Source organism: Oncorhynchus clarkii, chromosome 2 (genome assembly GCF_045791955.1).
Source record: "Oncorhynchus clarkii lewisi isolate Uvic-CL-2024 chromosome 2, UVic_Ocla_1.0, whole genome shotgun sequence".
NCBI classification, from domain to species: domain Eukaryota; kingdom Metazoa; phylum Chordata; class Actinopteri; order Salmoniformes; family Salmonidae; genus Oncorhynchus; species Oncorhynchus clarkii.
The window spans coordinates 51268628-51296164 of NC_092148.1; the positions used below are offsets into that span (position 1 = coordinate 51268628).

General features: G+C 45.2%; 2 protein-coding genes and 1 pseudogene across 5 annotated transcripts in view; 2 read left to right on the plus strand and 1 right to left on the minus strand.

Annotated features, from left to right (window-relative positions):
• The window catches only part of LOC139369511 (protein tyrosine phosphatase receptor type Ja), a 66711-nt gene extending 45114 nt beyond the window's left edge, over nucleotides 1-21597 (plus strand). For 3 of the 4 annotated variants that reach the window (XM_071108757.1, XM_071108763.1, XM_071108777.1), the window contains 24 exons: nucleotides 16-282; nucleotides 443-706; nucleotides 1305-1565; nucleotides 1784-2038; nucleotides 2346-2612; nucleotides 2774-3040; nucleotides 6777-7040; nucleotides 7254-7526; nucleotides 7679-7945; nucleotides 8214-8356; nucleotides 8470-8623; nucleotides 9640-9789; nucleotides 10042-10252; nucleotides 10391-10512; nucleotides 10669-10756; nucleotides 10850-10894; nucleotides 14279-14369; nucleotides 14489-14579; nucleotides 14848-14921; nucleotides 16541-16675; nucleotides 18276-18392; nucleotides 18849-19009; nucleotides 19318-19453; nucleotides 19654-21597. In XM_071108757.1, the coding sequence (XP_070964858.1) occupies nucleotides 16-282; nucleotides 443-706; nucleotides 1305-1565; nucleotides 1784-2038; nucleotides 2346-2612; nucleotides 2774-3040; nucleotides 6777-7040; nucleotides 7254-7526; nucleotides 7679-7945; nucleotides 8214-8356; nucleotides 8470-8623; nucleotides 9640-9789; nucleotides 10042-10252; nucleotides 10391-10512; nucleotides 10669-10756; nucleotides 10850-10894; nucleotides 14279-14369; nucleotides 14489-14579; nucleotides 14848-14921; nucleotides 16541-16675; nucleotides 18276-18392; nucleotides 18849-19009; nucleotides 19318-19453; nucleotides 19654-19812 (4262 nt within the window). In that variant the 3' untranslated portion in view covers nucleotides 19813-21597. The remainder of the gene's footprint in view (nucleotides 1-15; nucleotides 283-442; nucleotides 707-1304; nucleotides 1566-1783; nucleotides 2039-2345; nucleotides 2613-2773; nucleotides 3041-6776; nucleotides 7041-7253; nucleotides 7527-7678; nucleotides 7946-8213; nucleotides 8357-8469; nucleotides 8624-9639; nucleotides 9790-10041; nucleotides 10253-10390; nucleotides 10513-10668; nucleotides 10757-10849; nucleotides 10895-14278; nucleotides 14370-14488; nucleotides 14580-14847; nucleotides 14922-16540; nucleotides 16676-18275; nucleotides 18393-18848; nucleotides 19010-19317; nucleotides 19454-19653) is intronic. The other variant, XM_071108770.1, reaches the window with a different exon arrangement.
• Nucleotides 21598-22115: 518 nt separating this feature from the next.
• On the plus strand, nucleotides 22116-23108 carry LOC139369540 (gamma-crystallin M2-like; annotated as a pseudogene).
• Nucleotides 23109-23280: 172 nt separating this feature from the next.
• Nucleotides 23281-27537, minus strand: part of LOC139369548 (cadherin EGF LAG seven-pass G-type receptor 1-like) — an 83453-nt gene continuing 79196 nt past the window's right edge. Inside the window, exons 34-35 of the mRNA XM_071108797.1 lie at nucleotides 27086-27425; nucleotides 23281-26977 (exon numbers count right to left, since the gene is read on the minus strand). Of these exons, the coding sequence (XP_070964898.1) occupies nucleotides 26953-26977; nucleotides 27086-27425 (365 nt within the window). The 3' untranslated portion in view covers nucleotides 23281-26952. The remainder of the gene's footprint in view (nucleotides 26978-27085; nucleotides 27426-27537) is intronic.

Genomic DNA, 27537 nt, shown 5'->3' on the forward strand with positions numbered 1-27537 from the left:
TTTTTTTTCTCCTAGTGCCAAAACCAGTGGTGAGCCTCATAGCGAGCCCGTTGTCCACCTCCTCAGTGAAGCTACAGTGGACTGACCCTGTGGGTGTTAAGTCCTACTACTCCTACAGAATCCAGTACAGCAACGCTACAGGCCCTGTCGGAGAGAAAACAGTCAATACAAGCTTCGCGGACGTCCCTGGCCTAGAACCTGGGACTGGCTACACCTTCACTGTTACAACAGTAGCAGCAGCGGGAAGCGACGGAATTCCAGAACTCACGTTCAGCTACACACGTAAGCTAATATTCCTAACTTCCAAAGGTATTTGTAGAGTAATCCAAGTAATGCAAGCTGCAGTTACTCTTGTGTAGTTAAGAGGTGTATAACACCGTCTGCTAAATGATCCTGTGTTATGGATCATATTAATACAATATCTGCCCTCTTTGCCGTTCAGAGCCCAAGGCGGTCAGTAACCTCGTGGTCAAGGATCTGAACACAACCGCTATCAAGCTTTCCTGGTCCCAACAGGACGACCACCAACCCACCTACTCCTATCTGGTGACCGTCTCCAAGAAGGGTTCTATGGTTGCGAACGTGTCAACCACGATCGAGAGCTACACCTTCACCCATCTTCAGCCTGGGGACAGTTACACCTTCTCTGTGGTCACGGTCGTCCAGGGGGTTAAGTCTGACTCAGTAGAGACGTCTAGCTACACAAGTACGGTTCAAAAGACCCCCCCCCCATCTCTTTCTCACTCACCTTCCCTTCTTTACATAGCAAAGTTGATTTAATCTAAGACGGCTGACGATGCGTATTTCACACCTAAACCACATTAGACTCATTTACATAATAAACATTTACCACACTTTTAAGATCTATATATCTCTAGTCTAAAATGTGAAATGTTAAAGGTCCAATGCAGCTGTTTTTATCTCAATATCAAATCATTTCTGGGTAACAATTAACTACCTAATGGTCAAAAATTAACAAAAATGGCTTCTAAGCAAAGAGCAAGTTCTCAAGCAAGAATTTTGCTAGGACTATCTGGGAGTGGTCTGAGTGGGGAGGGGAAAACAGAGGTTTGGAACTGTCTTTCTTATTGGTCTATTAACTAATTTACCACCTGGTGATGTCACCAGGTAGGCCAAAACTCCATCTCACCAAAACAGGCAGATTTTTCAAACAGCTCTTACACAAAAAAGGCATTATCATAATTTTCACAATATCACAGTATTATTCCAACCTTAGTGTGGAAATAATTGTTTTGACTGCACTAGCCCTTTAATGTAATTTCTTTGTTGTATATACCATTTAGAACCTGGGGTGGTGACAAACATCGCCACAACAGGAACAACCACCACAATGAATGTGACCTGGGATGCCCCTGTGGGACAGGTGGACTCCTACACCGTCACATTACACAACGACAACGTGATGGAAAACAGCCACACCGTCTCCAATGACTCTCTAGAATTAGTGTTCCAAAACCTGAAACCAGGGAAAGTCTATGTTGTCAGAGTGGTCACCAACAGTGGACCGCTCACTGAGGCATCACTGAATGTTACAAATGCAACGTGTAAGTTAGTCAATGTTTTAAAAAAGTCCAACTTTCCAGCTGTACTCCATTTGTTTCGTTGCTGCTGTAAAGATAATTACATATTGGTCTGAAGAGCATGTACAATTACAGAGACATGCTCATAATCTAGGATGGATTGTTCTCTAATGTCATCACATGCCTGAGTCACTCCACCTGCAATATCCTGCATAACTAAAGTCTCCCTGGTTTGTTCCCAGATCCCAACCCTCCCGGAACCCAGAAGGTGGAGGCCCAGACCACTGGTTCCATCAACATCAGCTGGGCCCGGCCCCTGGACATGGACCTGGGTCAGTACCGGTTCTCTGTGTTCTACCTGGGCCAGCATAACCTGACGGAACACAACTGGATCCTCCTGGAGAACCTCCAGTCTGGAACACTCTACAACATCACTGTGGTAACCGTAGGGCCGTTGGACTACCAGAGCACAGCGGTGACGACAGCCAACTATACCAGTGAGTGACTACTGAACACACACATTTACACTGCATCTACACACGCATGCACCTGCAGCACATGGGGATGTGTGAAACGCACTCCTCAGCCTAAAGTGTCCCCACTTGCGCCGCCAAATAGCTAGCTTTTTGGTAAGACGCTTCAGGAGGGCGGTCACATGTGCTAGCAAAGCAGATGTCCAGGGTTAGAGACTTATGTGAGCCGAATCAGGAGGAAGTGGAACTCGCTAAGCGAGCAGCGTGATGTCTGTTACACAAACTCGCATGTACGCACACACAAATGATCTTTGTTGTTCGTTTGTTCCAGGGCCCCGCTCTGTGAGTAGGCTGACAGAGGCAGGAATCACCCCTACCGATGTGACTCTAGTCTGGGATCAGCCGGAGAACAAAGCTGGCTACTCCTTCAAGGTGGAGGTAACCTACCCCAACGGGTCCCTTTTAATCGGCGTCACTGTCAACAACACCAAAATAATTGTCACCGGACTACAGTCGGGGAGCAACTACACCTTTACCGTGACAACGCTCACAGAGGACGGCACCATGGCAACCCCTGTGAAAGTGTCCTATTACACAAGTATGTTCCCATTGGCAATAACAATTCTCATTTTCATTTTAAGAGTTATTTATCTTTCTAATTTGGTGTTAATAAGAGTACATATTTGGGACCAGCATATGTTGAACAGTATTCCCCCTCTTTTTATGACTCAAGTCAAACCTAAGACCCTTTGTTTCCAGGACCATATCCCATTAGTGGGTTGTTGGCGCCTACAGTAAACACAACTGGTGTACGTCTGACCTGGACCAAGCCACCTCAGTACCAGAGTGGTTACACATACCGCATCCAGACCGAGGGATGCGTGTCTACTCCCACAAACCACACAGTGACAGGAGAGGAGGCTGTCATTCCAGAGCTCACACCAGGAACCAATTGCACTTTCCGTGTTTCCGTCAAGGCACAGGGCGGTATAGAGGGAGGCACCGTCTCAATCTTTCAGTACACAGGTGAGACCTGCTTTCTCTTCACCTACAGTCAGGTCAAAAATAATTGGCGCCCTTGATAAAGATGAGCAAAAAAGTATCAAATAAATAATAATGCTGAGCTATATTGTATGTTCAAAGAGATGCGAGGGAAATAGAAATTCTATTATTATATTATATTCTAATAAATCAAATCAAACTACATTAAATCTGCATGGCTTCCTGTTTCACTGGGGTATAAAAATGAGGTAATACGCATGTAAAATCCCTTTGTCATCCACAGGAAAAGGCAAACGGCTCACAAATGAAAAGGACAAATGGTTGTTCACCTTCATGAATCAGGCAATGGGTACAAGAAAATCGCAAAAATAAAAAATATATGTACCACTTACCACTATTAGGGCAACAATTAATTCGTTTAAGGCAAAGAAAAATCCAAGGGCCAAAGTTGGAGAATTACAGAACTTGGTCACATCTTTGGGTCACCAGGTCTCCAAATCTACAATCTCCAAATCTACCACCTCCATTATAAAAGGCTATTTGGAAGGGTTGCCAGACAAAAGAGCAATCAACAAATGTAAACGGCATTGGCACTTGGATTGGAACCGGTGCTATGGTCAGAGGAGATGAAAAAAAGAGCTCTTTGGCCATGCACACCAGTGGTGGGTTTGTCCTCGAAAGGAGGATTTGTATATACAAAAAGTAACCACATACCTACTGTAAAATATGGTGCTGGATCTTTGATGTTATTGGCAGGTTTTGCTTCCACTGGTCCTGGGGCCCTTGTTAAGGTCAACGGCATCACATACTCTACCAAGTAACAGAACATTTTAGCTAAATACCTGGTTGCCTTTGCCAGAAAACTGAAACTTGGCCGTAAGTGGATATTTCAGCAAGACAATAACCCCAAGCCCACATCAAAATCCACAAAGAAATGGTTAATTGACAACAAAATTAACATTTTGCAGTTTCCAGACTTGAACCCCATTGAAAACCTGTGGTTTGAATTGAACCGAAGAATATCAAGGATCTGTAAAGATTCTGTATGGAGGAACGGTCTAAGATTCCTCCCAATGTGTTCTCCAATCTCATTAAACATTTTAGAAATATGCTCAGTGATGTTATCCTCACAAGGGGAGGGTGCCAGACTATTGAAAACAGGGGTGCCAATAATTTCGACAACTATCTTAGAAATATTTTTTATTACTTAAAAAAAAAGTAGCCCCTCCACAAAAACATTACTGTGACAACAGTGCCCCTTCAGCCATTGCCGGAGCCCCCTGTGCCCGTAAGTAGTAGTTGGTAGCGGAGTCGAGGGAACAAGAAGGGTTGGACACGACCATGCTATTATCTGGTTCGTATGAACCCCGAAATGAGCGGTCTGTCTCCAGCTAAACGCTTTTCATTCCTGGGAATTAGATTCAATATACGAATCGCCCATGTCTGTTGCCACAGAAGGGGCCCGTTTTTCAGAGCAGCCTGTCCCATTCCCAGCTAGGTTACAAGGTGCTTTTTTGCCAGTACCTATGGCTGGTCGGTAGAGTAATGGCGCTCATGCGCGATGTCGCCCTGGATCAATCGAACAGTGACGTCGGGGGTACAATTTGTCGTGCATCCCTCACGCTTCTGCTCCATCCTCACGTCAACTGTTTCCCAGAGCCGATTGGCTGGTGGCAGCAGAGTCTAGGGAGCAAGCAGTGTTACACACATCCATGCTACTGTCCCGTATTCTAGGCTTCATAAGAAACCAGACAAAAACAGCTGTCTCACTCCATCTCAGCTCATTCCGTTTATAGGTCTTTAACTAGCTGTCCCCACTTAAGGTGTTCGGGCTCCAGCTCTGCTGAGCCAAATTTCGGCTGTGTCACACAGTGCATTTTCGGCAGTGCCTATGCTTACTGGAGACAATGGCTTCTGGGATGGAAGTCATTCTCCTGGGGCTATTGTCGATGCGGCCCTTCCAGCGCTGACTGCTAGCCAATCGCCTGGATGCGGGCGCCCCTGTCAGGCCTATTGGCCCTGGCCCAGTGGTGGGACCCTCTGCTATTGTTAGGGGGCTCCCATGGGCTGAGTTGTAGCCCGCAAAAGCTGTATGAAGGCAACTCGATTCGGGGGTTTGGACAGTGGTGCGGAGCGCAATGCATATCCGTTCCCTGGAGCTCCTAACGGTGTATCTGGTGCTCAGGCGCTCTCCCCTGCTTTTGTCAGGCACATGCTGTCGTATTGAGCGATACATAACCCCGGTTGAATCAACTCTGGTGCAGATCTTTTATCCAGGTGGGGCCCTCTCTCTCAGGAGTGGAGGCTACACCCAGGAGTGTAGGCTATACCTCTGGGCTTGGCCCCAGAGAGGTCCAATCTGACGGCTAGAGGTTTACCTCTGAACTTGATTGCTACTGTTCAGTCCACAAGGGTGCTGTCCACGAGAGGGCTGTATGTGTATATAAGTGACAGGTGTTTGAGCTTTGGTGCCAAAATAAAATAATTGTTCCTTTTCAGAGTTCTCTGGAGGGCCTTTTTATTGTTCCTGCAGGAGCTTTTTGAGCAGGGAGCTTCATTCTCCACTTTGAAAGCGTACATGGCGGCTATTTCAGCAGGTCATGTGGGAATTGATGGCGCCGGTCCAGAGGCTCATCCCCTGGCGGTGCAGTTCCAGCAGGTCTCTAAACCTATTGCGCCCACTTGGGATTTTGCTTTTGTTGTGGATGCTCTGTGTTAGTCCCCCTTTGACCCACTGGAGTCTGTGGATCTGAAGACCTTCTCCTACAAGACATCCTTGCTCGTGGCTTTGGCCTCGGCTAAACGCGTTGGGGTTCTCCACACATTACACATACACCCTTCCTGTTCTCATTTCACCCCTGGCAACTCAAAGGTGACGTTACGTCTGAATGCGGCCTTTGCCCCGAGAGTCATGGTTATGTCCTTACTTTCGAGGTATTTCCCTTTCCGCCTCCTGCTTTGGCTTCGGAAGAGCAACAGAGGTTACATGCCCTCTTTCCCGTATGAGTTTTACATATGTACCTTGGGCGGACCCAGGATTTCCGGTGACCAACTTTTTGTCTGTTTTGCTAATCCAGCTCGCGGCAGGGCAGTTTCTAAACAGCATCTCTCCCACTCAATTGTGGAAGCTATCTCACTGGCATATAGTAGCAAGGTGCAAGGGTTACCTAGCGGTGCACGCGCCCACTCCACCACTCGTCTGGCACTGTCTTGGGTGTTATTTAAAGGGTTGACTGTAGTGGATATTTGTGCTGTGGCTAGTTGGGCATCTCCACACACTTTTGTGAGGTTTTATTGCTTGGATGTCTACAGGGTGCTTACAGCTGGGACAAGAGAGGGTAATTAGGCAGCGCACAATACCCAGACTACCGCATCTTGCGGGGTGGCATCCGTTGAAGGCGGCTTGGGGCGGGATTTTAGTTCTCCGTAGTTATGTTGTACCGTTTTCACTATAACTACTGTTCCCTAAAAGAGGGAAACAGTTCTCGGCTAGGTAAAGTGAGGTACTGAATTGAAGGAATGAATCCGGGCCTCAGGGTTATCACCTGTGGAAGGTGGGGCCTCCAGCAAGGCGCAGTTTTCATTGGCCTTGTCAGACTCCCCATAGTTGTGTTGTATCTCGTTTCCTTCTTTCAGGGAGCAGTAGTTACAGTCATAATGTTAAGTTTTTCTAGAATTGAGATCCCTTTGTATCTTCCCTCGTTCTCCCCTCCCCCTCCTCCTTTCTAACCTCACCCCCATCTCTGTTCCTCTCTACCAGAGCCTGAGTCTGTCCAGCCATCCATCTCCAACAACGGTAGCACCAATACCATGGTGGTGAGCTGGGCGGCACCCCCAGGGAATGTGGGGCAGTATGTGGTCCATCTGAACAGCACTGACCAAGTCTTTACCCCCGTATGGCTGAACTCCAACCAGCAGACACACACCTTCATTTACCTGTCTGCTGGGAGAGAGTACACAGCCGTGGTGACCACTATCAGTGGGCCCTTCAATGAAACATCAGGACCTGTAACTACAGCAACTCGTGAGTATAAGGGAGGAGCCGGGAGTTCTTACAGTAGCATGCCTCCTCTGTCTGTCCGAGGTCATTCATTTGTTGTAACTGTTTAGTCTAAGACAAATACTTTAATTTTGCACCAGTCCAGAGTTAGCTTTCAAGATACTTTGTGCAAGGGCATTCAATTCACAGATGTTTTTTTACAACTCAATATAAATTGCTGTCAATTGTCTCTCTCAGAACCCAACCCGCCTGGGCCCATCGGGATCTTGGAGAAGACGACTAGTTCCATCACTGTGGAGTGGGGCGAAGCTCCTCTGATGGCCAACACCACCTTCAGTTACCTGGTGAAGTACCTGTCAACGCAGCGAGACAGCAAGACGGTCACGACTACAAACACAAGTCAAACACTGCCCAGCCTGTCCTCTGGAACACCCTACAATGTGTCTGTGGTTTCAGTGGGAGTTCTAGGCTTCCACAGTGAGGAGGTCTGGAGCAGTTCGGTCACAACCAGTGAGTGTCAACACGCACGCGTACATTCACACGCTCAATCATTTCCGAACGCATACACCCAAACACAACCCCCCCGAGACGTTTGCTTTCTGTATTCATAATTATCGTTCTGCTAACCTCCTCTATGTCATCTTTGATTGGATTCCCCCAAGGACCAGAGAGTGTCCAGTCCCTGCGTGCAGTGACAGCCGAGGTGAACCTAATATTGACCTGGTCAACGCCTGTAGGTCACAAGCCAGGCTACAGCTACAGAGTGACCTGGACAAACTCCACTGGGTTAATCATCAGTAATAGAACCACAGCCGTGGAAAACCTGCCCGTCAATGGATTGGTCCCCGGTAGTCCGTATAACTTCACCGTAACGACACAGACAGATGACGGCACAGAAGGAGCTCCAGTCTCAACCTCCAGCTGCACCAGTAAGATCATAGCACGTTTTCACCTGTAGACTACCATACTGTACCACCGGTGTGAGATGCGTTAAGAATGCATATAGGGATTTATAAAGGATGTACTACCGTTACTAGCATCTACAGACTGTTTTATATATGTTATATGACATTTTTGAACTGAGTTTTGATCTCTTGTAAATTGTATTTTTCAGCCATGGTCTGCACATTTTCTTTTCTGGTAATAAAATCATAACTGAAATCTGAAAACCTCTTTCTCTCCCTCACTGTGCCGTAGACGCCAGCCCTGTGTCCAACTTGAAGTGTGCCTCTCCTAATGACCCCAACGCCAAGCTGAGTCTGTCCTGGACCAAACCCAAAGGACTGCACCAGGGCTTTCAGATCACTGCTAAGGAAACCATCCAACTCCCTCAGGGCCAGGTGCAATGTATTTCTCAATTGCTACACAATGCATTTCTCAAACATTACAGTAAATATTGTTCACGGAAACAAAACAATTATTGATTGACTGACTGGCTGATCGATTGGTTTAGGTACACAATAAGACAATTGGTGACTGTAACCCAGCCTGTGGTCACACAGTCCCTGACCTGAAGCACTATACAGACTACACCCTGACCGTGACCACTCTGGGCTGTGGGAAAACCAGCACCGTCCAAAGCCTCACCTGCAAGACTGGCATTACTGGTATGTGACAGAGACATAGTTCAATTGCAATGTAGGCGCACATTGGGTGGAATATGATGGAACAACTTAATTACCCTCACAATTTGAAAATGTACAGTATGCTTCTCATACAATTACATTGTACAATTACAATGTTATGTGCTCTTTACCTGCTCTTTACCTGTACAGTATGTGTTGCCCATGTACAGATGTCGGGTCTTAAATTTGAGCCAGTTTTCTTACGGCAGGAAAATAGTCCTGCAGCAACAGGAAATGTGAATTGTGTGAATTATAATTAATGGACATTTTTGTAGGGGTTGATATATTTATTTGTAATGGAAAATCAGATTTTAAAGGGAAATGTAATACTTCAGAAGCCTTTTTTTGCCCTCAGAACTGCCTAAATTTGTCAGGGAATGGACTCTACAAGGTATCCAAAGTGTTCCACAGGGATGCTGGCCCATGTGGACTCTAATGCTTCCCACAGTTGTCAAGTCGACTGGATGTCCATGGACCATTCTTGACCCACACGGGAAACTGTTGCGTGTGAAAAACCCAGCAGCATTGCAGTTCTTGACACAAACTGCTGCGCATGGCACCTACTACCATACTCCGTTCAAAGGCACTTCAATCTTTTGCCTTGCCTATTCACCCTCTGAATGGAACACACACACAATCCATGTCTCATTTGTCTCAAGGCTTAGAAATCCTTATTTAACCTGTCTCGTCTGCTTCATCTACACGGATTAAAGTGGATTTAACAAGTGACATCAATCAGGGGTCATAGCTTTCCCCTGGATTCACCTGGTCAGTCTATGTCATGGAAAGAGCACGTTTTGTATACTCAGTGTATACTTCAAGTTTCAAATGTTCTGCATTGCAGGAAAGTTCTCCCGGCGAGAGGGTGATCAAATGAAGATCCTACATATGTATTGAAGTAATATGTAAGCTCGTAAACACAATCCTTTCAAGATGTAACTAGAAACACTGTAAGAATTGATGTCCCATTTTCTTCCTCCTCTCTTCCATTTCTCCAGTCCCTCCTATCCCAGCCGACTTCGAGTCCCTAGTCAGTGTCACAGCGAAGGATCACAACTCCTTCTCTGTGCAGCTGACCCCCAGCCTCCTGGACAGCACCAATGGACCAATCAAACACTATGGCGTGTTGGTGACCTCAGACATCAACAGTGGGTCCCCTTTATTCTCGTATTGGTTAAGATTGGTTTATGATTGATTTGTAGATTGGCCAGTTTTGGTTTTGGGTATAAAAAAAGACATGCAAAGTATACACTTGGGTTAATTTAACTGCGAGAATTCTGAGTCAACATATTCAAGATGATTTATCTCAAAATATGTTGTGTCTTGGTCCAAACAATTTGACTATATTTTCGTAATCGGTGATCTTTACCGTACTCGTGAGTGCGGTGTTTTACTTGCAGATGTAGATCAGTCTAACTCATCGCAGTACTTAGTGAAGACTTACCAGGACTGGGAAGCAGGCTCTACTTCTGCATACCTGGCTACGGTCAAAGACAACACTAACAACAGCCGGAGGAGGAAACGTGCAGGGAACATTGACATTTACATAGGGGACAAAACCTCATGGAAGGGCTATACCAATGGCCAACTCATGGCCAAACGAGAGTACAGGTATGAACACAACACAGGCAGCATGTGTGATGAGTGGAAGGGATGGAACTTACAATTCAGCCTGCACTAATCAACTACTGATGTAAACTATGAACTAAAATGTCAAATGTTTTGCAATTTTTTATTTTGTCTTCACAGTTATGCCATTGTTTTATTCACTGAAATGGTGGTAGAGCAGAATGGGCTTCTGAACGTCGGTTCGTCGCTCGTCATGATAACGCTGTTTAACTCAAATTCATTGTACCTCCCTCAGGACCCAGGTAGCTATTGCACCTTTACTCTGTGTTAACTGTTTACACCACAGCTATGAGCTGTTGCGACTACTTCTAGCAAGTCTTACAATGATGAAAGGCACGATGGATGTCTTCGTAATATATGGCGTTCACACGGCGTTCTCTTCGGTCATTCTCATGTAGGGGTCACCAGTGTGGTTGTCGGGGTAACGCTTGGAGTTTTTGTCCTCCTCTCCATCATTACTGCCGGCTTCATCATCTACTGGAGGAGGTGAGAGATCGCCATCATCACTCGATAATTTAGATGAGTTTTTGAAACGTTCTTGGATGGCCATATGATTTCTGTATGCCTTTGTTTTCACAGACAAAACAAGAAGGACTCTTCAGACATCCAGATTCACTCGATGAGGTTTTTATGATGATCCTTCACTTGTTTCTGATCCATCTCACTTTGAAATTGAATGCATTCCCCCCCCCCCAGGGCTAAAGTGTGAGTATCGACTCTTATGGTAACCTATTAGGAGACTTCAAATCAGTATTTGTCACATGCGCCGATTGCAACAAGTGTAGACCTTATCGTGTAAATGCTTACTTTACAAGCCCTTAACCAACAGTGCAGTTCAAGAAGAGTGAAGAAAATATTTACCAAATAAACAAATGTAAAAAAAATAAATAAATAGGAACACAAAGACATAACAATAATGAGGCTAATACAGGGGTAGTGTGCGGGGGTACAGGTTATAGGTTATTTGTCATTTGTAGGTAGGGGTGAAGTGACTATGCATAGATAATAGCAGCGAGTAGCAGCAGTGTACAAAACAAAAGGAGGGGGGGGGTGTCAATGTAGTAGTCCGGTGGCCATTTGATTAATTGTTCTGCAGTCTTATGGCTTGGGGATAGAAGCTGTTAAGGAGCCTTTTGGTCCTAGACTTGGCGCTCCAGTACCGCTTGCCATGCGGTAGCAGAGAAAACAATCTATGACTTGGGTGACTGGAGTCTCTGACAATGTTATGGGCTTTCCTCTGACACCGCCTCTTATATAGGTCCTGGATGGCAGGAAGCTTGGCCCCAGTAATGTACTGGCTCGTACGCACCATCCTCTGTAGCGCCTTATGGTCAGATGCCGAGCAGTTGCCATACCAGGAGGTGATGCAACCGGTCTGGATGCTCTCGATGGTGCAGCTGTAGAACATTTTGAGGATCTGGGGACCCATGCCAAGTATTTTCAGTCTCCTGAGGGGGAATAGGTTTTGTTGTGCCCTCTTTACGACTGTCTTGGTGTGTTTGGACCATGATAGATCCTTGGTGATGTGAACACCAAAGAACTTGAACCTCTCGACCTGCTCCACTACAGCCCCGTTGATGTTATTGGGGGGCATGTTCGACCCGCCTTTTCCTGTTGTCCACGATCAGCTCCTTTGTCTTACTCACATTGAGGGAGAGGTTGTTGTCCCTATAGGCTGTCTCGTTGTCGGTGATCAGGTCTACCACTGTAGTGTTGTCAGCAAACTTAATGATGGTGTTGGAGTCGTGTTTGGCCACGCAGTACAGGACAGGTACACACCCCTGAGGGGACCCAGTGTTGAGGATCAGCGTGGCAGATGTGTTGTTGCCTACCCTTACCATCTGGGGGCGGCCCATCAGGAAGTCCAGGATCCAGTTGCAGAGGGATGTGTTTAGTACCAGGGTCCTTAGCTTAGTGATGAGCTTCGTGGGCACTATGGTGTTGAACGCTGAGCTGTAGTCAATGAACAGCATTCTCACATAGGTGTTCCTTTTGTCCAGGTGGGAAAGGGCAGTGTGGAGTGCGATTGAGATTGCGTCATCTGTGGATCTGTTGGGGCAGTATGCGAATTGGAGTGGGTCTAGGGTATCCGGGAGGATGCTGTTGATGTGACCCATGACCAGCCTTTCAAAGCACTCAATGGCTACGGACGTGAGTGATACGGCGCTGTAATCATTTAGGCAGGTTACCTTCCCTTCCTTGGGATCAGAGGCTATGGTGGTCTGCTTGAAACATGTAGTTATTACAGACTCAGTCAGGGAGAGGTTGAACATGTTGGTGAAGACACAGGCCAGTTGATCCACGCATGCTTTGAGTACACGACCTGGTAATCCATCTGGCCCCGCGCCTTTGTGAATGTTGACCTGTTTAAAGGTCTTGCTCTCATCAGCTACCGAGAGCATTATCAAACACTGTCATCCAGAACAGCTGGTGCTCTCGTGCATGCTTCAGTGTTGCTTGCCTTGAAGCGAGCATAAAAGGCATTTAGCTCATCTGGTAGGCTCGCGTCACTGGGCAGCCCGCGTCTGGGTATCCCTTTGTAGTCTGTAATAGTCCTGCCACATCCGACGAGCGTCAGAGTCGGTGTAGTAGGATTCCATTTGAATCCTGTATTGACGCTTTGCTTGTTTGATGGTTTGTCTGAGGGAATAGCGGGATTTCTTATAGGCATCCTGATTCGTGTCCCACTTCTTGAAAGTGGCAGCTCTAGCCTTTAGCTCGATGCGGATGTTGCCTGTAATCCATGGCTTCTGGTTGGGATATGTATGTACAGACACTGTTGGGACGACGTCGTCGATGCACTTATTGGTGAAGCCGATGACTGAGGTGGTATACTCAATTCAATTGGATGAGTCCCGGAACATATTCCAGTCTGTTCTAGCAAAACAGTCCTGTAGCGTAGCATCTGCGTCATCTGACCACTTCCGTATTGAGCGAGTCACTGGTACTTCCTGCTTTAGTTTTTGCTTGCAAACAGGAATCAGGAGGATAGAATTATGGTCAGATTTGCCAAATGGAGGGTGGGGGAGAGCTTTGTATGCATCTCTGTGTGTGGAGTAAAGGTGGTATAGAGTTTGTCTTTCCTCTGGTTGCACATGTAACATGCTGGTAAAAATATGGTAAAACTGATTTAAGTTTGCCTGCATTAATGTTTCCTGCCACTAGGAGCGCCACTTCTGGGTGAGCATTTTCTTATTTGCTTATGGCCTTATAGAGTTGGTTGAGTGCGGTCTTAATGCCAGCATCGGTCTGTGGTGGTAAATAGACGGCTATGAATAATATAGATGAGAACTCTCTTGGTAGATTGTGTGGTCTAAAGTTTATCATAAGGTACTCTACCTCAGGAGAATAATAACTCAAGACTTCTATAATATTAGATATTGCGCACCAGCTGTTAAAACAAAAAGACACACACCCCCACCCCTCGTCTTACCAGACATGGCTTCTCTGTTCTGCCGGTGCATGGAAAATCTCTCCAGCTCTATATTATCCATGTCGTTGTTCAGCCACGACTCATTCTTAATGTGCTGTTGGTAGTGTAATCGTTATTTTCCTATGATTGCATGTTAGCAAGTAGAATTGATGGCAGTGGGAGTTTACTTGCTCGCCTACGGATTCTCAAAAGGCAGCCCATCTGCGGCCTCTTTTCCTCACGCAAATGACGGGGATCTGGGCCTGTTCCCGGGAGAGCAGTACATCTTTCTCGAAAAAGCTTCTTACAGTTCGTGGCGAGTAATCTCATTTCTGATGTCCAGAAGTTATTTTCCGTCATAGGAGATGGTAGCAGCAACGTTATCTGCAAATTAAGTGAAAAAAATAAGTTACAAACAACGCAAAAAAAAACAAACGAAATAGCACAATTGGTTGCGAGGATGTAAAATGTCAGCCATCTTCTTCGGCGCCATCTTAACAACTTGACACATTGAATGAATCAACAGGTAGAGTTGCACACCGTTTCTGGGTGTCACTCGTGTTTGTGTTAATGCTTGTCTCCCGCGTCTCTATTAGCAGAACCGTTGTTGTGAGGGTGGAGGACTATGAGGCTTATTACAAGAAGCAGAGAGCAGACTCCAACTGTGGTTTCGCTGAGGAGTTTGAGGTAAAATCGAAATCTATTTATTCGTTCATACTCATATTTTTGATGTTCCATCGGGCATCAGTTGATGTTCTGTATTCTGTAAATATGCCTGGTTTCCTAATGTCTCCCTATCCCTCTAGGACCTAAAGCTAGTGGGAACAGCCCAAGCAAAAACCAGCGCTTTGGCCATGGAGAACAAGTCTAAGAACCGCTACAACAATGTGCTTCCCTGTGAGTCAACCATGACCCCTGTCTCCATGACAACAACCCCTGTCCCCCTGCCACTGCTTACCATAGCTACCATAGCTTATCATATCTAATCCTCCATCCTCATTTCCATACAGACTAACTCCTTTGTTTAATCAATAGCTTAGCTGTTTATTCAAGCAAGCCTTTACACTAGAGTGGTTGAGAGCATGATGCTTTGTCTCTGGGCAGAGTGACAGGAATTCTCTTTCAGTTCTATCAATCCTCATTGCTCCTCTTTCCCACATCCCAGATGATTCCTCTAGAGTGAAACTGTCCATCCATGGAAGTCCATTTGACGACTACATAAATTCTAACTACATCCCGGTGCGTACTGACCCATCATCATCACCGCTATCATAATCAGCTTTCTCTGACCCGCTTTGATTCAGCTCTGCTTATTTCACAAAGCATGATCGATATAGCTAGATACAGTGGCTTGCAAAAGTATTCACCCCCCTAGGCATTTTTCCTATTTTTGTTGCCTTACAACCTGGAATTTAAATATATTTTTGGGGGGGTTTGTATCATTTGATTTACACAACATTCCTACCACCTTTAAGATGCAAAATATGTTTTATTGTGAAACAAACAAGAAATAACACAAAAAAACAGAAAACTTGAGCGTGCATAAGTATTCAAACCCCCCCAAAGTCAATACTTTGTCGAGCCACCTTTTGCAGCAATTACAGCTGCAAGTCTCTTGGGGTATGTCTCTATAAGCTTGGCACATCTAGCCACTGGGATTTTTGCCCATTCTTAAAGGAAAAACTGCTTCAGCTCCTTCAAGTTGGATGGGTTCCCCTGCTGTACAGCAATCGGTTCTCAATTGGATTCAGGTCTGGGCTTTGACTAGACCATTCCAAGACATTTAAATGTTTCCGCTTAAACCACTCGAGTGTTGCTTTAGCAGTATGCTTCGGGTCATTGTCCTGCTGGAAGGTGAACCTCCGTCCCAGTCTCAAATCCCAGGAAGAGTGAAACAGGTTTGCCTCAAGAATTTCCCTGTATTTAGCTCCATCCATCATTCCTTAAATTCGGACCAGTTTCCCAGTCCCTGCCGATGAAAAACATCACCACATCATGATGCTGCCACCACCATGCTTCACTGTGGGGATGATGTTCTCGGGGTGATGAGCAGTGTTGGATTTGCACCAGACATAGCGTTTTTCTTGATGGCCAAAAAGCTCAATTTTAGTCTCATCTGACCAGAGTACCTTCTTCCATATGTTTGGGGAGTCTCCCACATGCTTTTTGGTGAACACCAAACGTGTTTGCTTATTTTTTTCTTTAAGCAATGACTTTTTTTCTGGCCACTCTTCCGTAAAGCCCAACTCTGTGGAGTGTACAGCTTAAAGTGGTCCAATGGACAGATACTCCAATCTCCGCTGTGGAGCTTTGCAGCTCTGGGGCCGTTCAGAACTGGTGTAAATAAACTGAGATCATGTGACACTTAGATTGCACACAGATGGACTTTATTTAACTAATTATGTGACTTCTGAAGGTAATTGGTTGCATCAGATCTTATTGAGGGGCTTCATAGCAAAGGGGATGAATATATACGCACGCACCACTTTTCCATTTTATTTTTTTTTACAAATATATTTTTTTAATAAAAAAAATAAAAAAAATCACTTCACCAATTGGGCCTATTTTGTGTTTGTCCATTACATGAAATCCAAATAGAAATCAATTTAAAATACAGGTTGTAATGCAACAAAATAGGGAAAATGCCAAGGTGGATGAATACTTTTGCATGGCACTGTAACTTATATTAACACTCAGATATAAGTCTTTATTTTCAGGTTATAGAAGTATTTCATCTCTTATATCACATCCGTCTCACATTACCAGGATGTACAGAGTCGGAATTAAAATATGTACGAACGTTCGATAGTGCTTGTTGTAGATGCTTATGTTCTGGGTCAATATGTCCCCACTGCCAGGGTTACAACTCCAGGAAGGAGTTTATTGCGGCCCAGGGTCCTTTGCCCGGCACTGTCAACGAGTTCTGGAGGATGATCTGGGAGAAGAACGTCCAGACTCTGGTCATGTTGACACGCTGTAACGAACAGGGACGAGTGAGTACACACACACACACACACGCACACGTACGCGTGCACATGCACACACATTTAGTGTGTTGGAAAGGGGATGTAAAACCAGCCATGCTGCGTCTGTATGCAGAATATATAGTCATCTACTCCAATGCTCCTTCTCTGGTTGAGGTTGTTGAAGCGCTCCAGGCTGCCTTTGAGTCACTGCAGACCTCTCTATATGGTGTCGAGCTAGTCTTGAATGCACCAACAATGAAATGTAGGAATTCCACCGTAGCCGGATCTCAGCCAGAGAAGGTTAGCCCTTTCACGTCTGGGGGCACCTCCATTTAAAAGGTGTCACCCTACAAATACATTGGTACCAGAAGCTGTCTACAAAGTTCACAAGGATAATCTTGTGAGGAAGCTTTAGCTGAATTATATATATATATATATATATATATATTTGACAACAGGGCTTGTTTTATTTATATATATATTTGACAACAGGGCTTGTTTTATATATATATATATATATTACAACAGGGCTTGTTTTCCGTTTTGAGGCCAGACAGAAGCTTGTTTAAGCCATGTTTCTTTCAGTAATTGATTATGGTGTACATGCATGCAGTCTCCTCGTTGCTACAGAGACTCAGTCTAGCACGCATCTTTGCGCTTTGTCACAAATGCCAAGTCGCTCACCCACCATTGCACCTTGTATCAAATGGTGGGCTGGACCTTGCTTTACATGTGCAGACAACTATATTGGTACTGCATGTGTTCATATACAACCTATGGTTCTAATGATGAACAGAGCCTTGAGATGCTTTTGGGAAATCGGGCTCAGATCGGCTTGATGACGTGTTGCTGTGTTGATTGTACTGTACGTTTTATACTTTGTAATGTTGTACTGACTGCTGTTGCCTTCTCGGACAGGTATGGTGTCTCAATGGGAATTTCCTGGTTGAATAAAAACAATTCTAACACACACACACACACACACAACAGCACACTACCCGATTCAGGGCCGGATCGGTGACCAAAATGAAAATATTTACACAGAAATGGCAAAAGGCATGCCCAAACAAGAGTATTTACACTAACAAACACTGGCAGGCCACCAGTCCGAAAGGCTAACCTGTCCACCTCTCTTTCACTAAGTGCCAAACCCACACACCTGTGCAATCATCAATTATCAAGGGCTGCTTTCAGTACGAAAAAAAAATATGTGTGGAACTGTACTGAACAACTAGATGAAAAAACAGAGAGCATTGTTGTTTTCTTCAAAATTGGGTTGCCTTTGGTTAGTAAATGGCTTTAAGCAAAATATCACTATCATCTAGTGACCACAATAAATTAATGACACACACAATTTGGTTTAGGACTCGCAGGAAGAGGTAAATCACCAATATTAGTGTTGCGCTTTTTTCAAACACAAAAAAATAAGAAAATGTACTACTTTAACATGGGGATAGCCTCAATGGCACTGCCCATGCTGTCACAGATGCCTTAATGGCACAGATACAAAGATCAGTCCTCTATCTAACTCTATGGAAATAAGTCCTGACCCACATGTCCTCACACTAAGCTACCACAATTCATAACAGCACACCTGTCTCTCACCCACCCACCTCTCTCCGCTAAGGTCAAATGTGAGGAATACTATCCATCTGAGACCAAGCACTTTGAGAATATCACTGTGACAACCACCTCTGAGATCCCCCTAGAAGACTGGACCATCAGGGACTTTGACGTAAAAAATGTAAGTTGCTGTGATAACAGAGGAGGCTGGTGCGAAGAGCTATAGGAGGACAGGCTCCTTGTTATGGCTGGAATGGAATAAATGGAACGGTATCAAACACATCAAACATATGGCGAGTGGCGCAGCAGTCTAAGGCACTGCATCTCAGTGCTAGAGGTGTCACTACAGTCCCTGGTTCGATTTCCAGGCTGTATCACATCCAGACGTAATTGCGAGTCCCATAGGGCGGCGCACAATTGGCCCAGCGTCGTCCAGGTCTGGCCGGTGTAGATCGTCATTGTATATAACTGACTTGCCTAGTTACATTTAAAAAATACAAAAAAATGAATTTTAGCAGATGTTTTCTGATTCAACTACTACTCTGTTAATCAGATCCTGGAAGGGGTCATTCATTACATGTCATGCATTCCTTAGTGCTTATCGGTAAGTGTCCCTGTATTTGTGATTGGCTGACAGGTGAAGACGGTTGAGACACGCTCAGTACGTCACTTCCACTTCACAGCCTGGCCGGACCACGGCGTCCCCGAGACCACCGAGCTGCTCATCAACTTCAGACACCTGGTCCGAGAACACATGGACCAGTACTCACGCCACTCCCCCACCGTCGTCCACTGCAGGTACGTACACACACACACACTGTTTATCTTAGTTAACCTAAAGAAGCGTTATTGGTTTAAAAAGTAAATTAACATTAGTTCTCTCTCCGCTCTCTCTCTCTCTCTCTCTCCTCTCTCTCCTTTTCGCTTGCTCTCTCTCTCTCCTTCTCTCTCTCCTCACTCTTGCGCTCTCTCCTCTCTCTCCCTCTTGCGCTCTCTCCTCTCTCTCCCTCTTGCGTTCTCTCTCTCTCCTCCCTCTTGCGCTCTCTCCTCTCTCTCCCTCTTGCTCGCTCTCTCTCCTCTCTCTCTCTCTCTCTCTCTCCACTCAGCGCGGGTGTGGGACGGACAGGCACCTTCATAGCCATCGACCGGCTGATCTTCCAGATAGAGAGGGAGAGTATGGTGGACGTGTACGGCACCATCCACGACCTGCGCATGCACCGGCCCCTCATGGTGCAGACAGAGGTCAGTCACTGCCCACACCGGTCTACATTTCAGCATGTTTCTGGGTTTAATACAGGCCCACTGTACAATACGTCACTGTGGTTAAAAGTGGAAGTTATGCTCCGCCTGCTTATGTGGTCACTAGGTGAAAAATGTATTGACATCTGAACGGTCAAGTTGGCTTCATCCTAATTGTAGTACATTGTGTTATTGTCTTACAGGAGCAGTATGTGTTTCTAAACCAGTGTGCCATGGACATCATCCGATCCAGAACTGGAACCAACGTGGATTTAATCTACCAGAACACGGCTGCGCTCACCATCTACGAGAACGTAGAACCCAGGAAGGATACATCAAAGAATGGCTACCACCACGCGTAGGCCTCTGGTCCACTCGTTCCTCTCTCTATTCCTCCCCAGTCGTCCTCCACTCCCCTCCTCCAGTATCAGCCAGACAGGCCTGTAGAGACGAGCTTAGAAAAGGGACCGTTTTTTTCATAGACACACTGTATTTATTGATCTAGTTTTTTCGTAGTATTTATTTGGTAAACACGTTGTGGAAGTAGGAACAATAACAAGGGAGGTAACTGTTCAGAGGAACAGACGCACAATTTTCATCCAAAGACCAACAATGGAATGTGTACAATTATATTTTAGAGATGTCATTCTTATATTTCCATATTTTTTATATTGCTGATACTTTGAATGTCTGCTTGCTCTCTTATTGTGATTGTTGTAGTATTGCCAATATGTTAAGAATACTTGCTCAGGTAATATATGTGAAAGGATGTGTGGTTATACTGTGTGAGATGTAAATGAATACAAAGATATATATATGTATATTAATATCAAATTAAATGCAGATCCTGTGTATTGTTAAATGGGCCCAATGTTGTGTTTGCCAGATATCTCCATCTTTAGGTAGGGATTAGCACCCAACATAACAATTATACAACCATTTAAAAAAAAAATAAACTCTCCTCTCTTCTGAGCCTTGACGTGCTCTCCCAAGAGTTTCCACTAGGTGGTGCAATTATATTTTTCTTTATGTACAATGTCTGGACAAGCACAATACACTGTTTTAGAGGAGGAGAAGAGAACTACTCCTGGCAATAGGCCTATACAAATATGATTTAGTATTAGATACGTGAAGTCAAATGTTACACTTTCACTCCAGAGAATTTGGATATCTCAACGAGTTTAAAACGAGGAGTTTCGTGAGAACCTTTTGTGTTTTTAAACGCTGTTCTGCGTAAAGCACTGGATGCATTTACGTTTTTACACTGTAGCTTTTTAAATTCTCCTATAGCTGTCTAAGGCTGGTCTACATATTCTTGAGGTGATCATGAGAAGTGATTGAGAAACCACTGTGGGAGCCTGTGGCCCTCCTGACTGTTGAAACCCACTTTGTGCAATACGAAATCACCATTCAAATACGAAATCACCATTCACAAAACTTCAGTCTGTAAACTCAGCTCATCTCTCACCCTCAAAGACTCATGGGATACGCATTATGAAATGCTCCCCTACTGCTTGTTGTTGACCTACTGTATGTTCTATAGAAAGGGGCTCGTGTAATGCTTTGCTTAATGTCTATTGGTGATGTTTCTATCATAGGAGCAGGAGAAGGTTTGCAGTCATTGGGGCGGCAGTTTTCCATGAGGCAATTTGCACTTTTTGGAAATATGTGGTTATATATATACACATGAATTCATGGGCCCTGTCCAGAAACAACCTCTACTCCCTAGATCAGAAAGAATTGGATTGGTAAAAGCAACATGGTAGTGGCTCTACCTAGCTTTTCCGATAGTGATATGCTTGGTGGATTCTTCTGGTCAAAACGACACAAATATCTATGAATGGCTTGGGAATAAGGGATGTTTCTGGATATAGGTCATAGATTTACAGATCCGCTGTGGTTGAATTTAAAGACACTCTCCTGATACTGTTGTACTGTCTTTGTGCCACAATGCACATGGCTGACTCCGCAAATACTCTTCCTCAGAGTTTTAGGACGTTTTATGGAGTGGTGTAGGAATTGTGTTACAATTACGGTGTGATACACTATGTGACGCTCGCTGGTACAATGCAGAGGACGAAAAGGTTGAGGGGTTCTATTTGTATCCTTCCGTCTGTCCATCCTGGGATTAAAGATGTTGCACTCTTTTCTCTCTACAAGTGTCAGCTTCTCTGTTCCACCATATGCCCACCATGTCCATGGCGTTGACTGAGACAACGGCCCAAGCTTTTGTTCAATTAGGCCACACTAACTGGGGTCAAATACTTCAGTTAAAGGTTCATTGAAAACGAGCAACAAACTGTATCATTTGGCAAACACGGTAGTTAGTCTGCGTTGAATTCTTTGAGGTAAGCACTAGAAAGTTATCATTTTGCAAATGCCTCATGATCGTCGGCTGAAAACGGGATGAGGGGAGGACTGTTTATTGTTGAGCCTTTCACAAAGGGTCATTGTTACTTTGTTCAGAGAGAAACAGCTTTTTAAAGTTATTTTGATGGAGCCATGTCCCTAGACAAACCTCAGTGCTCTGGGGGCCTCTAGGCCATGTTGCCGAGTCAGGGGTTAGTACAATGTGGCCACAGGTATAAAAAGAAAGGTTTTAAACAGGTAGGATATCAGTTCCACATCAAGAGCAGCAGCAGCAGCAGCAGCACAGAGAGACAAAATGACCTCCACCGGCATGAACATGAACAGCAAAGTATATTTTCGTGCATATATAAATATACATTTTCCTAGATTGTTAGACTAAGAGCTGTCTTGTACTCTAGTGTCAGAGCACAAGGCAACCATAATTGCAGAAACCTGATTACTAGCGGGATTGGGCAGGGCCCAGAACGTAGCAAATGCTTTTTTTTTTGTACGTTTGAATGGTTCATAAAAAGGATTCCTGCTTATTTTCAGATCACCTTCTACGAGGACAGGAACTTCCAGGGTCGTTCCTATGAGTGCATGAGCGACTGCCCTGACATGTCCTCCTAACCTGAGCCGCTGCCAGTCCTGCAGGGTTGAGAGCGGCTGCTTCATGGTCTACGACCGCCCCAACTACATGGGAAGCCAGTGGTTCATGAAGAGGGGAGAGTACTCTGACTACCAGCGCATGATGGGAATGAACGACATCAGGTCCTGCCGCATGATCCCCATGGTAAACCCAATAACATTTTGTTTGTAGCATTTTATGCCGTTGATTTCAGAGAAACGTACACCTGTGTCCATTCCCTCGATACGTCTACAATCTACGACGCTGCGTTACCCATTTCTGTCGGGAAGTTCCTGAGCAGATTTCTCAGTAAAACATGTCGTTTCGTCACGTTACAGCACAGAGGATCTTACAGGATGAGGATCTACGAGAGGGAGAACTTCGGAGGTCAGATGCACGAGATGATGGACGACTGTGACGACATCATGGGTCGGTACCGCATGAACAACTGCATGTCCTGCAACGTGATGGACGGCCACTGGCTCATGTACGAGCAGCCCCAGTACAGAGGCAGGATGATGTACATGAGGCCTGGAGAGTACAGAAACTTCAATCAGATGAGCATGGGCTCTATGGGCATGAGGTCCATGAGCATGAGGCGTATCAATGAGTCCTGTTACTAGATATTGCGTTACTAATGTAAAGAAGAGAAGCTATTGAATAAAATATATATAAAAATAAAAAAAACTCTTGCATATATCTATTTTACCCTTTAGCCAAACCCCTTGACAGGCCATACTGAAAACATGCAAATATGTCATAAACCTAACCATTCTTATTGACCCAAGGAATACATAAAACACTAAACAATAATACAAAAATCCAAATGTGGTTTATTTTACTGTTCCTAAAGTCTAATTTCCAGTGTCTTTTCACACACACAAAAAAATGCATATTACAATAATGATTCCAGTGTCTGTGAAACAATATCTTAAAGGTCACTTTCGTTACCTCGGTTCTCTGATTATATGAGTGAGACGTATCACATATGGGGATTCGCTGAAGGCGGTTCACTATGAAGAACTAATCACAGGAGGCAGACAGGTCAAGTGGCGAATGAGATGAGCCCTCCCTCCTTTTAAGGCGCTACTCGCCCCCGCCCTCTGGTCAATCTCAAGCATGCCTCGATTCCTCGCGAGCAGAGAAATGCGGTGATATGTCTCACTCATTATCAGAGAACCCGTGGTTACAAAAGTAACCTTAAGTTCTCTTTCAAATACTGATGTTGACGTATCACATGTGGGGAATCTTTGCCAACTCCCATATCTCAGAGAGGCTCTCCCAGAACCCAGGGTAATCCCAACTGCATTACCCCGCAGAGGCTCCGACACTGAGGATAGAATGCGCTAACGAAGGTGCAGCGATTCCATTCAGTAAAACCTCATAAACATATGAGGGGCGGCCCGACATGTCGCATTGCAGATCTCCTACAAAATGAGATGTCTGTGAAAAGTTCCCAAGAGGTAGCCAATACCTCTCTGTGGTAAAAATCAGCCCTCAGTGGGCTGTAACCCCACTTGCTATTATCAGTAAATATAAAAGCCTCCACTATCCAAAGGGAGGCAGGGAAAAACAGAGGCAGAAATGGAGTCAGGAAAAAAAACAAAAACACGATCGACAGGAGCTGAGGCACTATGTTCAGCAGCGGTGACGTCGCGAGAACGATTAGGTAGAAAGACAGGATTCTAGTTGTGCTGAGGGAGAGCTTCAGGAGCCCGTAGTAATTCTTCTGCAAGGAAGAGAGGTGAGAATGACCAGTGTTGTTCTTATTCGATGGGGTTTAACGGCGGTTGGCACCAATTGTTAATGGTGCATTACCGCCACCTGCTGGATGGGGTATTGAATAAGAAACTAGAAAAAAACATTGCGGGAAAGGGGGAAAACGACACCATACAAAATACAAAATGAAACACGCCAACTAACAAAAACCCATCCCACTTCTTCAAAAACAGTCCACTCCAAAATACAACCCTGCACAGGCTCTGGGGCCTGCGAAGGTGGGACGGATTTCCCGAAGACCCCCAAGAACGTTCAGCTGCATTCACAATGATTCCAATTTCCCTAGACTTCTTCTCCGCCTTGTGCTGTACCGTTTATGACCATTGCAATAAATAATACAAAGTCCACCTTTTTAACATGTAACATTTCACGATCCCTCGGTTGATGAGAAGCCTTCACTGGTGGCGGTGGCTCGACTGTTTCTTCCCCGACACTCACTCCTTCCACTCTTCTCACATCCTCAAGATAGGAGACACGCTGGACACTCCTTACTCTGGACACCTCATTCTCCCTCACCCTAACGGGGCATTCCAGGAATCCGGGGGCTCATGTTCACCTCCACAGTTGCCGCATTTCACTTCACCTGGCATACGGTACTCTTCCCTTCTGCACACACTTGACACGTGACCAAATCGTTTACATTTATGACACAACAAGGTATCTCATTAATCCTAACTTTATATGAGAAGAGAGAGACTCATCATCAAAGAACAGTAGCCTGGAGGAAGTGAATGTCTTTTCTCCGTCCACCGTACAGGTCAGTCGACGGGCACCAACCACTCCATCGATGTCGTCGGTAATATCCTCTGCCTTTATTTCTTGCTCCACCGCAGAAAGAACCCCCTTGGTAGGCGCCCTGCTACCAAAAATCCACTATCTGTTTTAGTCTTAAAACACGTTCCGTGGGCACACAAAGAAAATCGAAATACAACCACTCCCTGTGACTCTCACCAACGCCACACGTTCCTCTAACACATTCCAGATTTTCCTCGAGACGTTACAAGGATTTCCCAAGTAGCGGTGACCTAAAACCCTCAATCGGACAAAAAACTAGTCTAGGCATTTCCTATTTTACACAACTTTTACATCTCTTGCTTCTCATCTTCTTCGCCACAGTCACCCACTCATTCTCACTTTCTGTGCTATTAGCTTCACCCGACTCACTAGCAGTTTCAAACAAAACCTCCGTTTCCACCATCTTCTCCGCATTTCCTGTCCCCTCTCTTTCTTCTTCTCGTTCTTACACCGGGCGTCTCGTCGGCATCCTTCAGACACCAGATTGACCGGTGGCCAGCGAGTTGCGCCTTATGAAGGAGGGGAGGGCTCACACCTGTGTCCGACAGACGTTGTGTGATTGGTTCTTCTTCCACCTCCAGCGAATCCCCACGTGTGATTCATCGGGAAAACAAGTACTCGAAAGAGAACAGATTTATAGAGACTCATCTGTATAAAACGTGAAATAGCGGAAGGAGATCTGAGGGATGAAAGTATCATTGCAGTAGACCGTAGAGGTTATCTTGCATTTAGACACTATGCTCTGCGCTGGCAGGGAGAAAGGCACGCTGTTGATACTTAAAAGGACTACTGTTCTCTTGGAAATAATACTGTAACTTGCTCTTCTAATGAGTTGAAAATCAGAATACCGACATGCTACTGGCTGACCTTTTCACAATGCTCCACGGCTTGAGGACCTCCGGAGATGCGCACATGGAAAGATAAAACGATAGGGAATATAAAGAAGGGTTGCAGTGACACAACATGCCAAGTTAACACTCAGAAGGCGCACACCTTTAGTGCTTCTACTAACCGTTCTAGAGTAGCAATTTATTTCTACATATTACTCTGATATTGACTGGAGCTTGCAATGCAAGTATTAAGGTTTCAGTGCATTGTTCTCATTCAAAGTCATTCATCGACCAGAACTTGATTTTAGATACCATTGGAATGGACAAGACCTTACACTCTAATGCAGAGATGAACGCTATGTTACAATTACTACTTTAAGATGGCTTTAGTTCAGCTGCACTTACTATGTGAGTGTTTGAATACTTTAAAAATCACATTATTAATCAGCAGAGTATTTTCAAACTGGGGGCACCTTCCTTAAAAGGTGGCAAATTCATAAAACATCTGTAAAAAAAACTTGTTGAGTGTCATATCTTACACACGATGTCCCAAAAATATCATATTACAATAATAGCACTTACAATGTACAAATTAGTTCTTCCTGTCCTATAAACAAGTAGCAAAGAAGAAGAAGAAAAAATATCTACAAGATAATAACACAGACCAAAGGCATTGATTTGTTTTTTTTGATGTTTCTGCCTCTGTGGGCAAACACAGCTGGGCACTTAGTCTTACTGATTCATGAGGTCAGCGTCACATCGTGGCACATCTGGTGATAGAAAAGTCTTCAATCCCAACCTGCTGTCTGATGCCGCCTGCACTGAATAACTACAGACAGTGCCACTTGGTGGCCGTGCTGTGAAGTGCATCGTTTTGTTTTTCCAACTCACTGCTGCATGCTGGGACATGTAGTTTCACGCTGTCCTGTGGGATTTAGTCCAACACTTTCTTCCCTTTTTCCCTTGGGCAGGCAACTGTCTGCGGGCAGGCAACTGATCTTCATATGAGTTTAGGGGTCATGTGGCCTACTGGAATGGGTCATAGTGACCCTTGAATCCCACATATGGTATTAGCGCAGTAGCCCTTCTTCCTTGGTTGTCTACCTGGAATTCCTTTCAGGTCAGATTGAGGTTTCGTTGCTACCACTGTTGAGAGAGACAGAGAGAGTTTTTAAAGTCAGAAAGTGATTGACATATTATCCAACATATCTGATAGACATGCAACATGGCTGCCAGTATCTCGTGACCACTCACTCTGAGTCTGAGTCTTGGGCGTATTGAACCCCGTTGACACCATTGACCAATGGCGACATTGTCGTCCTCGCCGTTGTCATGACAAACCCGTTGCGCAGGTCCTGTGGAGACAACGGAGGGCATGGAGGCACGGGTGGGCGAGGTGGGGGTTTGATGAGGACCCGGTTTCCCCCGGTCACAGCGCAAAGACGGGGGGAGACGGGAGATGGGGGGATAGGGACTGGGGTAGTTCTGGGGGAGATGGTGGGGGGGTTGTAGTCGCTCAATTTCTCCCGCAGGCGATTCTTCATGTTCTTGTCAGTCAGCGGGGGAGGGTAAGTGATCTTGTTTTTCAGAATGCCTGACAGAGGATGCAAACACGCGCACACAAAGGGTGAGTGTACAGACCACAGTCAGTCATGCAAGTAAACACACACAGAGGCACACACACACACACAACTTATTTGGATAGC